Genomic DNA, 13,771 nt, shown 5'->3' with positions numbered 1-13,771 from the left:
TTAGCTATAGCAGGACAAATATTTCAAACTATTTGCAAATATGCAGACACAAAGTACAATAATTCTTGTTTGGTATTCCAAAGCATGTAAAACAAACTCACCAGGTTGTAAGAAAAGATCTTGTCCTTGCCCAGTTAGATAAATAAGATAAAAAAGATCTTGCCCAATTAGGATAAATCCACTAAAGTGGCAATTGACCCCTTGCCAGAACCTGTTGAGGTTTTACTCTAATCATTTAATAATCCATCATAGAATTATTGCTGTCCAGATAAACACTACACTCAACTAAGGCTTCAGTAATCACATAAAGGTAGAACAGAGACTATAAGGCTATATGCAACTCTTAAGCATCTCTAAAAGTTGTCATCGTATCTATAATTTACTATTAAATTGTGTTTAGGAATGCAGCAGAAGAGACTGATTATTAATTGCTATACACAGGGAACAATCAAATAATTGTTTTTAAGTGAATTAAATATAATCAATTCAAATATTTTATTATTGAGTTATTAGAAAGTTTTACAGTAAGTAATAAAATAATTGCAAAATGCAAAAAGAAAGAAAAGAAAAAAGGAAAGGAAAAAAGAAAAGAAAGAAGAAAAGAAAAAAAGAAAGAAGAAAGAAAGATTCCATAAAAACTACAAGCAAAAAAGACAAGCAAGCAAACAAATAAAATAGAAAAGGGGAAACTATAGATACGTGTATCACATTAATCAAATGTCAGCATATGTTCTAAAACTGAGTTTGTATATGTGTTTGTATCTGTGTTCACATGCAGTGGATCCCACATGTCCATCTTTATGTTAGATAATATACAATAAACTTCTTTTGTTGCAAAGAAGCAAATCATTGTTCTAAAAATAAATAGTAGTAAAATATGATATATAAACATTTCACATATAGGAGGAGCAATCATTCCCACTAACTTTCAGAAAATGCTTTGGATCAACTTTTCTGCAATTTAGTTAATATAACATTAATTAATGACTTTATTAGAGGTAATAAAACAATTTGATGCAATAGAAACTTTTCAATAGCTTTTAAGTAAAAGGAGCCCACCAATTACGCTCAGTTCTGCGCTGACATAGATGACTCCATATCTATTTTCTGCCACGCATTGATACATGCCAGTGTCGGAGAGATTCACGCTGGGAATGGTAAGTGTTCCATGTTCTATCTGAAGTCTTTCCTGCAAAATAGTTAAATGAATAACAGAAATGTAAAAAAAATGTACTTAGGCATTTATATATTCCTGCAATGACATTACTTTAAATGTCAAACAGGTAGGTGGTGTCAATACTAGAGTTGAAAAAAAACCAAATTCATAAATAATTGGTGTAATGGAATCTTTGCTAACAAAATTCAAATCATCTTAAAGGGGAAAAGCAATACTGAATTGTGATTAATACCAAGGTTCATTCTTGTTCTCAGTAATGGGGCATCTGAACTATTTTGATTAATAATTCTTTGAAGCCCATTTATCTGAATCTAAAACTACAGTGGTCCTATGGCATAACTCAGCCTGACATATTCTTTAGAAATTCAGCTTTCTTTTCCCTTGAAGGTTAATGGAAAAGTAATCATGTTCAGTGGGGCAAAGCAGTTGTATGCACCCCACTAGATTAAAATTGTTATACCCCAAAGATATAAATAATAATCTTTTAATAATCCTTATTTCAATTTAATGTGGTTTAAATTCAGAACCATCTGCTAGTGATCAGCATGAAGAAAGTCACATTAGCACATGGCACAAAAGAATGGGCAATCAGGGTTCAGCCTAAGGATAAAGAACTCACAATACCAACAACAACAATAAAAGCAGCAGAGTGCTTCTCTACACAATAGGAAAGTGTGTTTTAGCAAATCTTAACATGTAACAAATATAATCTTTAAAAGATGTTGGGCTCCTTCTCACAGGTGGAGTTGAAATGTAATGTTGTACAGTCTTTATTTTATTGAATCTAGGCAACAACAGTTTCACAACACGCAGGTGACAGCAATTTGCAATTTGTTTAGTTTTTGCCCTTAAAATTGAGACAATCAAGGCTGGAATGATCTCCTTTGGTGAGATTAGAAATAGATGGGAGCCGATAAAATCTTTTCCTTTCTTTCTATAGCTCATTAATCCTTAGATAGTTCTGTGTGACACTGCTAATGGTAAGTCAATTCCCTCCTTGGCCATGTCAGCAGAGGTCCATAGAAGTGAAACGGATACAGACTAGCGAGCTTGTTTACATTCCATAAAGTTCAATTAAAACTTACAGGCTAAAAAACAGGGGAGGAAAAAAGGAGGTTTATAGCCTGAATAGCTATATTCCCATTTTTGCTTTTCACAGTTAGCACTTAAGAGAGGTTTTATTCCAGGCGATATTTCGTTTGCCTGTGGCGTCACAGCAATTGAAAAATGTGCAGCCATTTTATGTATCTTTCTTCTCCTCAAAGCAAATATGCCCTGGAAAGGAATCCCACAGCTTCTCAGTTCCAATTGATTCTGTGAAATGTTTGTCAAAGGGAGAAAATGGCACTTAAATACCTAACATTTGCTGAACATTGGTTGAAAATTAGGTGCTCCAGAGTGATTCTTGTCTTTCAAAAAGTATGACTTGAATGACATTGTTTTAACTATATGGAAAGCTCAAGGTAATCTTGTGACATTCACTCAGCACGACAACAAGTCTTGCAATGGGACAGATGGAACCTTAAGACTATGTGGTTTCTGCTGTTTTTATTTTTTAGTAATGTTGAAAACAAATCCTTGCAACTTAATCCCCAACCTCAGAGCATCCATATTTGGAAGATTGCTTGTACCTGAGGGAGAAGAAGTTCACCATCCTTCAGCCAGCTATAAGAAGGCTTCGGTCTGCCATTTGCCTTACATTCCCAATAGATGCTTTCTTCTATAGCCACTTGAATATCACTTATTTTCTGATTCCAGTTGGGAGGAGCTGTAAGGAAGAGTACAGGGATATTTATCTGAGTAACGTTTATTTCTTCTCTGCTATGATTGTACAAATAAATCTATTCCAATGGATGCTTTTCTTAAAGAAAAGAAATGTGAGCTTAAGGTCAGATTGCTATTTTTCCATGAAAACAGTTTATATATAATCTTTAAAAAATTGACTTTGGTCACTTCTATACATTGAAGATATACAGCATGAAGACTGCAATGGTGTAGTGGGATTGTTTAACCTGGGTATATCAGCTTTGATGTCTGCTAACTGACTGGACAAGTCTGCAGTTTTATTGGCAAGATTTTTAAAGTAGTTTACCACTGCTCTCTTCCTAGGGCTAAGAGAGAATGTTTGGCCCAGGTCACCTAGCTGGTTTTGTGCCTAAGTTGGGACTAAAACTCACATTCCCTTGGTTTCTAACATGGTGCCTTAACCCCTGTCCCAAACTGGCTTTCATGGGTATATCTACCGTATACAAGCAATTAATCTAATAATCTATAATGATATTTGTAATAATGCAATAAAGCAGAATCTCTGAGATATCTGGGGGGGAAAAACCAAATCTATTAAACCAGTAAACATTTGCCTTGCTTTATTAATGTTATCTATACATGTCAATTATTTCTACAGATAATTTTTTTTGTTATGCATATGATTTGCAAGATAAAGAGTGCACGAAAGTACAAAATATTTCATTATACGAGGGGGAATAAAGCTCCCTCTGAAATCTATATTGCAATATATCATACATGGATCAAATCCTGTAGAATATTATTATTAAACTGGAAATATTAAGACAACAGTAGTGCCCCTTGCAAAATGATTTGTGAGGCTATATTTAGGTTGTAAGTAACAGAATGTGTTTATTAAACTGTTGTGTTTATTAAACTGTTATTTTCAACAGTTGTTTCAATCTCAAAATTGTAATTTGTACAGGGAAACATAAACAATAGAAGAGTAGTATGGATGTGGAAAAAAATAGTAAAAACTAATTTAGCATTAGAAGAAAACAGCAGTTTAAATGTGATAAAAAATTAAATTGGATTGTGCAAATCCAAAAACAGCGATAAGAATTGTGAAAATACACAATTATAGGATCAAATTAAGTCATCTTCTTTTAATGACTGCATAATTCCCTGTGGGGTGGAATCTGGGGAACTGAATGGAGCTGAGTGTTTACTGGCTGGATGCCCTTCCTGTTGCCAATGCAGTTATATTCAGCAGATATATATTCTCATCATGCCCAGAGAGAGGAATATATGCCTCTACCTAGGATTGAACTCACAGCCTCCTAATTGTGAGGCGAGAGCTCTACCTCTAGGCCACTGTACCACTCATAAGGTCAAAGTAGAACTTAGAACAAAAATCAGAAAATACTTTCTGTGAATCTGAATTGAAAATAAATGGGCAAAATCAAGCCACTTTAAAATCAACAGACTTTTTTTTCCTGTGGATTTACATGGCTACTCTTGTGGTTGGTTATATTTTATAGTTCCATTATACACTGTATCTAACTATTTGCAGGTAAATAATATAAAGTAGGTTTCGGAAACATGTATCTTAAAATTAAAAGACTATCATTACCTTGGTTGCAGGTAACACAAATCCTGATGAATAAAATGGGATATTTTAAAACAACTAGACAACTAGTTATTTTATAAAATGGGAAATAATTAAGGTCCATATAAATATTTGTAATCCATAACAAAAATATGAGGATATATGTATAATACCAGCAGAGGTCTCCAATAAACTGGATATTTTATATTATTACATCTATATTTAACCAGATAAAAGAATGCCAAATTAACAACTTAAATTTTATCAACATGAAGCTATAATTTTAAATCCATCTCTGTTTTCAACATTTCTTGTTGGATAACAATAATTCTCAAACAACAAAAATACATTTTAATAGTTCTGTTACTCTTAACAATACTCATAACACTTTTTATCACATGCTAGACAGATGCAAGCAACAAGAAAAATATATCATAAAGAAAAGTTTAAGACCTTTTGTTCACAACAAATTTGATTATTATAATTTTGTATTATATTAATTTTGGACTGAATTGTTATTTTGCATCTATGGACTCTCACAAAATTTAATTTATTTTTTCTCTTCCTTGGAATTGGCTAGTGTACTATAGAAATTCTGCTTTAAAATACTTGGGTTTCACTTTCTTCTTGTTTACTTGGCTCCATTAAGCCAGGTATTTATTTATTCAATTTGTTTAATCTTCTGCAATCAAGAAAAGCCAAGGGTCATTGGTCTCTCTTGTTTGTTAAAAATAAACATGATCTATTAAAATGATTTAAAAATTAGCCTGCAAGGAGGAGGAATGGCAATGTTAAAGAGTAAAATAAGTTTTATGTCTGATTGCTGACAGACAACTAGTAAGATTTTTGTGGTGATCTTAATCTTTCCTTGACTTGAATCAATATTGTTATGTCTTCCTTACAAGTATATGAATGTTAGGCAAAATTAATTGACCAATAGTGTTTAGGCAGCCTAAAAGTGGACATTTAATGTTTAGGTAAGGGATCTTTTCATATGGCAACAGTCCAGCAAGACTTTAGCTTTTTGAAATAACACTACTATCTCTCTACTTTCAGATCTGCTACTAAATTAAATACTAAAAAGCATTCTGTTCATGGTACTTGATTGCTTCACAGTGTCTCAATTTATATACACTGTGCTCACAGAAAATTTCACCATATCAGTCACACTTCATAATGTTCAATACTCTCATTATGCACACATTCACACCAAAGGAATGTAGAATGAGCTACTTTGACTTTTCTGAAGCTCTGGCTAGAGATGCAATCAGTTTTTACCCCCTTTGGAATGTATACAATTGCAGTCGTTCAAAATCACTCTTGATGCAGTTTCAAAAGTTCAGGATCAGGTCTTCCAAAATTAGCTCAAGTCATTTCCATGGGACTCATAAGCGTTCCCACTGTAGTTCTAGCTGAAATACAAATCCTTGTTACTGACTTTTAAGTTTAAGAAGACTAAAACTAGAATTTGGGTTAGGGTCATTTATTTATAACTATAGTATAAAAGATGAAACTTGGCCTGCATGAAAAAAATGTGTTATTCACATCAACAATTAAAAAAAATACTAAAGTAAAAAAGTAAAACTTTAGAATACTATAGCAACTCATTTATATTCTAGGGAAAGATCAGATTTAATAATATCTTTAAGTCTGAAGACATCGGAGAAGAAAAACAATCTTTGTGGCACCTTTGTGAGTAAGAGTGCTAGGCCTAAAATTAATCCAGAGCTGGAGACACAGAATTGGCATCCTAGCCATATGGCTGAAAACGAGCAATTTTATGGTACAATTTCCATGGAGAAAGAAATCATGAAGGCATTCAAAGCTAAAAAAAATGCTGTAATGATGGATGCCTTTGATCAATCTCATGCAGTCTCAATAAATGAAAAGGAATACGTTCCTAGATATTCTCAATGATGGTTACTAAAAGACTGGCTGTGAAACTAATGAGAAAAATGAAACTGGAGGGTTGCATTGCCAGCGGGCTAAATTTGGTGTAAGTTGTAAGCATTGCTATTCCAACTAGGACAAAATTATTTATTGGTCCAAATTGATCATTAAAATGTTATTCTTTTGGGTCTATTTTAACCTGACCACTCTTCCCCCCTTTTTGGCAAGATTTTGCATTTTGCAAAATGGTACTCCTTTTTGGCATATATAAACATTGAAATTAAGACTTCTGAATTAAGAATAGGAAGGAAAGGAAGCTAGAATGGTGGAGGTCTTTTCTGCACCAGTTTGTCTGAACCTTTAATCCAATCAATGGAAAACAAAATAAAACAGTTACTTTCTGTGATTTGGAAAGTATACATCTAAAACTGCATTTACCTTTTTGTTTACTGCAGGGTTTCTAGTAACTCAAATTAAGGTTCAGATCAATTCCAATTTGGAGGTCCTTCAAATTGTTATAAAGCCAGATATTCCCCATCCTATACTTTTGAGTTTTTCCCATCACTTTGTGATTATTAGTCATTAATGAAATGTTAAAGAGTATTGGATCCAGAAATGAATCTTATGGTATCACTTTTAGCATCACAGTCTGATTCTATAAGGAGTTGTTTCTGAACAATCTTTAGTTTGGTTTTCAAGCTACTTATAAATGTCACAAACATGTTTTCAAACTGCCTATGGATGTTATCAACCCATTATTTAAGTGGCTTGCTAATCTGACAGGTATACATCCTGGTAAGTAAGTATTTCCTGATTATGATTCTTTCAAGCTGAAATTGTAGTTCTGCTCCTAAAGCTTTTCTAATGTTCTTTGCTTTTCAAAGCAATCCTCCACTGGGGTCAATGGGAATTGCCCTTGAAAACAAGTATGTATCAGGTTTAAAAAAAAGCAATACAAAAATTGTAAGAGAATGAGAAAATTCCTTATTTCCTCAGGCATATCTAAGTTTGGCTTTTGTTTTTGTGTTCTTGGAACTTCTGAAATTGCATTGCCCAATTTTAGCAAATAATAATAATAATAATAATCTTGCAAATGTTTGATTTTCTTTGGATTTCAGCCACACACACCCTTTTCTGTGCCTTTACATCCACTGATTTTGAAGAGTGGAAGTTGAAAAATTCTAGTAGAGAGGTTTAATGTTCTTATCTTCCCTCTAAAGCAAGCTTTGCATTTCTGTATGTAACATCCCTCATGTTGGTCAGGTAGACATTTCCTTGTTTTCTATCATTTTTTTCCTCAGTTTAATCTTATTTTTCTTTCTTTTACTCTAACCTGTGTAGTTCAAATCATTACCTGACTTGCTCTTTCTCCATAATGGAAGGAGACACTTAGCTATAGACAAGCTTACACATTATATCATCCAAGTTACCCAGGAGCTTGTTCTTCCTGAGACAATCATCTGTGAACTATCCTTAAATATCACATTTCGATTCTTACTATGTTACAGAGCCCCTGATTATGATATTGAACATGTAAACAAGCTAAATTCACTACTAACATGGGCAACATCCTGCCCACACACTTTTATCTTTCTTGGTGACTTCAATCTACCTCATATTAAGTGGACCCTAAACGAATGTACAACTGAACCCATACATGCAACCTTCTACAATGCTGTTACAAATCTGGGAGAAGAACAACTAGTAACCAACAACACTAGACTTAACAACTGCCTCAATCTCATCTTCTGCAATAGTTTGAATTTAATTTATGGAATACAAATTAAAGAACCCTTTTCCAACAGTGACTACAAAATGATTGATTTTGTCTCAACATATGCCCACACAAAAATCATCACAATGATGTAATCCCCAATTATAACTTCAAAAAAGGCAACTATGATCTTATAGACAACGATCTCTCATTCCTTGATTGGCAATCTCTATTCACTGGATGCAATACTGTAGAAGACCATTACAACGTATTTTTACTTGAAGTCAAAAGAGTCATCAAACTATATGTACCAATAACAACTCCCAAAACAAAAAACAAACACAAAAATAGATTACCCATAACAATAAGAAAACTTCAATCCAAAAAGAGATCACTCTGGCGGAAAAACAAATCTGGTCACATTGCCAACTTCAAAATCCGATACAAAAATTTATGCCACCAGATAAAGACTGAATGCATCAATTATCACATTAAACAAGAGGAAAACCTACACACCAATTCCACCCACGCTTTTTACAATTTTGTAAACAACAAACTAAAAGACTCAAGGTCCATCCCACCCCTGATAGGACCTAATGGAAAAGACTGCAATGACGACACCATTAAAGCCAACATCTTTAATACATTCTTTGGCTCAGTATTTGTAAACAGCAATGGATCATGGCCAGTATTTCCTCGCCGAATCGCAGAAAACTACAATGATCTAATACATATCGATTTTACAGAAGACAATGTTGAAAAAGCACTACAAGTAATTTACTACGCAAACAAGTAATGCACTACGCAATCTAAAACCATCTCTATTTATTGGACTGGACGGAATATGTGCTACTTCTTAAAAAAGCTATCCACTGCCATAGCAGAACCTCTAAGCATAATCTTTGAAAAATCTTTCAGGACCAGCTCCTTGCCTAACCTATGGTCACAAGCCACGGTCATCCCCATCTTCAAAAAGGGAGAGCCCAGCCTAATTGAAAATTACAGACCAATCTCCTTATGCTGTGTCACCTGTAAAGTCATGGAATCAATTATTAAGCAATCCATTATCCTCCACTTAGAAACAAACAACCTACTCTCTAATAAAAAATTTGGTTTCAATAAAAAACTATCCTGCAATCTGCAACTCTTACACTGCAAAAACATATGGACTACACAACTAGATCAGGGCAAAGCAATAGACACAATCTACATAGACTTCTGTAAAGCCTTTGATTTAGTGGTACACGACAAAGTACTCCTAAAACAAAATCTTATGGTATCTCTGGACAACTGCATAACTGGATAGAAGCATTCCTGTCAAACAGACAACAAATGGTCAAAATTGGGAATGTCCTATCAAATTCTGTACCTGTCAACAGTGGTGTCCCCCAAGGCAGTGTTCTAGGACAAACTCTCTACATACTCTACATAAATGACCTCTGTGATCATATTAAGGGCAACTGTGTTCTCTTCACTGATGATGTAAAGCTGTTCAATACCACAGACAATACTGCTACCCTTCAAAAAGACCTTGACTATGTATCAGAATGGTCAAGCAAATGGCAACTTCAAATCTCAACAAATAAATGCTCTGTCTTACATATTGGCAAAAAAATCAGAAAATAAAATACAAGCTGAATAGTCAAGACCTTGTTGATGATCCAAGCCCTGTAAAGGACCTTGGGATACTCATCTCTAATGATCTAAGTGTTAGAGCCACTGTAACTACATAGCCAAAAAGGCATTAAGAGTTGTTAACCTAATCCTACATAGCTTTTTCTCTGGTAATATCACACTACTAACTAGAGCATACAAAACATTTGCTAGACCAATACTCGAATACAGCTCATCAGTCTGGAACCCACATTACGTATCTGATTATTAGCACAGTTGAGAAAGTCCAGAAATATTTCACAAGAAGAGTTCTCCACTCCTCTACTCATTGTAGAATACTTTATGCCACCAGACTTGAAATTCTAGACCTAGAAAACCTTGAATTACATCGTCTTCGGTCTGATCTAAGCATGGTATATAAAATCATACATTGCAATGACTTACCTGTCAATGAATACTTCAGCTTCAATCATAACAACACAAGAGCACAGAATAGATACAAACTCAAGGTTAATTGCACCAAACTTGATTGCAGGAAATACGACTTCAGCAACAGAGTGGTCAATGTCTGGAATACTCTACCTGACCGTGATTTCTTCTCCAACCCCCCCAAATTTTAACCTTAGACTGTCTACTATTGACCTCATCCCTTTCCTAAGAGGTCTGTAGGGGGCGTGCATAAGCACACCAATGTGCCTACTGTCCCTGTTGTATTGTTTCTTTTATTTTTCTTATATGTACCCATTTCATGTATTCAGAACTATGTATACAATTATACCTATTATCTTGTAAGAGATTGATAAATCAAAATAAATAAATAAAAAATAAATAAATTATTTCCAAAATAAAGCATGCCCATTTTTCACACAAGAACCAACCTGAAGCATCCTTTTAAAAAAAATATTTCTGGCTGTTTTCTTTTTCATTCATTATTTCTTCTGTATAAAGCTATTGGCTATCCAACAGTTTTAGCAAATTTTATCCCTCATTTCTTTAAAATTAGAGATAAAATAGGTAAGCTAAACTTCAATAGGCTAAATACATATATAGTTCTTCGCTTTTGGAAAGGAGGGGAAGAAATAGCTTCAGATTATAGAAAACCTTCTAATGCCGTTTTTAGCTGGGAGGGATGAAACATATCTGGCCTTGAGGCCTGTTTTTACCCTTAACTTACTTTTATAACACAAACATTTGTATGCTTGTGTCATAAGCATCTTATAATATCCTGGACTGCTGAAATGAGTTCTACCATAACTTTAAGATAGATATAGAGTTCATTAGCTTTTCATCATAACAAGTACTTAACAAAAGTTGGTATAAGAGTAACATTTGGATCTTGAGATGAAAACCTGGTACCAATGAAAGATCAGCCAGAAATAAGGATTTGAGCAATGAAATAAACAAGCAGTCCTAATTTTGTTTAAAGGCAGAACTGCCAAGATTATTCAAAACAGCATGTTTTCTAACAGATGATGAAGAAAAACAGAATAAATTGCTTTACAATAGCATTTTGGGTTTTTTTACTAGGCCAATTTCTGTCTCATGACATACGTTTTACTTCTTCCACACTTCATAGCCTCAATCAATATGCCTGTCTCAGAGGTTTTTATTTTATGTAAAATTACACTTGCTGAGCAAACCTATTTACAATAGAAAATGTGAAGAGAAATATCAACATTGACATTGCAACGAAGCATTTACCGCATTTTGGCCTCAGCTATAATGAAAATCAGGTAAATAAATAATCTGGATACCATAAAATGTTAGCTGGCCTCTGGCCACGTTCTTTCCTCTCACATTTTCAGCTACGCATTCATACATGCCAGCATCTTCTTGCTGAAAGTTGGGGATTTCGAGAATGCTGCTTGATTTGTGTCTCCGAGCTTTTTTGGGGATTTGCTTTCCATCTGTTCTTCTCCAGCTGATTGTAGGAACTGGGCTATTTATGAACAATAAAGGGGGAAATATGATGGTAAAGACTATGTAATTTTAAATGACATTTATACATGTATTGTCATGTAACTTTGTCATGATTTTTGCCTATAATCACATAGCTCAAAATATTTAGTGGTGTGTCCAATGGACATGTCCTGTGGGCCTGTACTTTTCTGACATTTATGTGAGAGGGTTCTATCCACTACATATACAATTCTGCATTTATTTTATTCTTTCTGGGGACATATACCATTAATTAAACATTTCTATAATAACATTTTTCCAATAAACAGAAATGTGATATATTTGGACATAAAGATATCCATTGCCTTTTTCAAATAGAAGAATGATTTTTCCAAAACCTATCCCTCATCCATCATTAAACTTATTTGAAACCTGTAACCTATAAAATATGGACCAGCTTCTCCAATAAGAAACTAATGATAGGCTACAAAATATAAATGCAACCTTGCTGACAGAGAAATTTGAAATATAGTAATAAGTGTGGGATATGATGGAACATATTTCAGAGTTGGACAAGCTGGTGTCTAGGAGTAGGGCTAAGCACCTGCAGAAATACGATAAGTATCCTTTCCATTGAAAACATACTTACAAGTTTTACTCCTGTCATAAAATTGGCTATTTTGTATATATAAGATTCTACATAGAATAGATCTACTTGAAGCAGTGGCACTAAGTCACCAATGATTAATTTAAATTGTAATAAAAACTTGATTTTTTCAAAATGTATAAATAGAAGTATAAACAGATTATTGTGATTAAATATACTTTAAATTTCATTACGTATATAAGACAATATTGTGGAATGAAACTAACAATCATGTATTTGTCCAGATGATATGTTTAGGAGCTCAATGACAAGCTACAAAAATGAAAGTCTCCTCTGATTTTATTAACAGTAGGTAATAGAATACACTGAATTTGATTTTTTATTACAGATCATAGATCCATCAAGCATAACCATGAAAGGAGACATTCTGAATTGATTTATCGAAATGGGACACAACATACCAGGTCTGTATTGTAGACAAACAGCAATATAGTTCCCTTATAATAAATCATTTTTGTGTTAATTTCTGACACTGAATTTTCTCACTGCTGTGGAATTCTGCAAAGTTATTTTTAGCATACAATTCATCAGGTCCTCAATATTTATTTTGTGCATCCAATTTATATAATATTTTGAATTGGTTTGTGTGGCCTATCTAGAAAAGGATCATACATCAATAACTTTTGTTATTAGATTAAATGGTTGATGGATTAGATGTAATAAAGCAGGTAGATCTTTAATTTGATTCCAGGAAGATTATACTATTTGAAGTGACAATTTGTATAGCACTGGAAAATGAGCAATTTGTTGAAAGAGTCCTGGAGCAAACATAAATTGTGTCAAACAAAATTCTCCCAATTTGGTAGACTGTGTAACTGTCTGAAAATAATATCAGTATCACTGTGTGGGTGGCAAAAACTTACTTTCCCAGTGCAAAACACTCCAGCCTCACAGTTGTTCCTTTGGCAGATGGAACCGTTTCTGGAAATTGCACTTCGATTTTTGGCTCATATTCACCCATCACTCCTGTGAATATAAAATAGATGCTAAACTGGGTTGATTTCTGCAGTTCATATTCTCAAGTATTCCAGAGTTAACTGGTAGCATTTTATATATCATTACATGACAGTTTATCTATTAACTTCAAAGAAGACCTAACAGCCACTCAGTGAGGGCTTCGTCTCCCATTTATTGGCTAGGGAAAAAATTGGCCTGTAGCTCTTAGCAATCTGTCAATGATTAGATGTCCTCATGTGTGTGTGTGTGTGTGTGTGTGTGTGTGTGTGTATCAATCAATCATTAGGTTTTCAAAAGGCACTGATTATACTTCATTAGCGCTTTGTTGTTCATAGAAAGTATATATATATATATATATATATATATATATATATATATACACACACACACACACACACACACACAACACTCACACACACTTTCTATGAACAGCAAAGTGCTAATAAAATGTAATCGGTGCCTTTTGAAGACCTAATGAGGAACTATAGGCCACCAGAGATCCAAATAATACCAAGAGAC

The 13,771-nt window shown here is 33.8% G+C and overlaps 1 protein-coding gene across 1 annotated transcript; it reads right to left on the bottom strand.

Moving 5' to 3' along the window:
* Positions 1–509: 509 nt before the first annotated feature.
* Positions 510–13,256, bottom strand: LOC148123818 (contactin-4-like). The gene is made up of 4 exons (XM_087918715.1): positions 13,159–13,256; positions 11,484–11,668; positions 2,809–2,945; positions 510–1,189 (listed from the first exon to the last, which is right to left on the bottom strand). The coding sequence occupies exons 1-4, from the start codon at positions 13,254–13,256 to the stop codon at positions 1,031–1,033; spliced, it is 579 nt and encodes a 192-aa protein (XP_087774841.1). The 3' UTR covers positions 510–1,030.
* Between the last annotated feature and the right edge of the window lie 515 nt (positions 13,257–13,771).

Source organism: Pseudonaja textilis, unplaced genomic scaffold (genome assembly GCF_049901715.1).
Source record: "Pseudonaja textilis isolate UNSWEBS1 unplaced genomic scaffold, rPseTex1.2 PTEXCTG248, whole genome shotgun sequence".
In the NCBI taxonomy this organism is placed as follows: Eukaryota; Metazoa; Chordata; class Lepidosauria; order Squamata; family Elapidae; genus Pseudonaja; species Pseudonaja textilis.
This window is presented reverse-complemented; position numbering and strand designations above follow the sequence as displayed.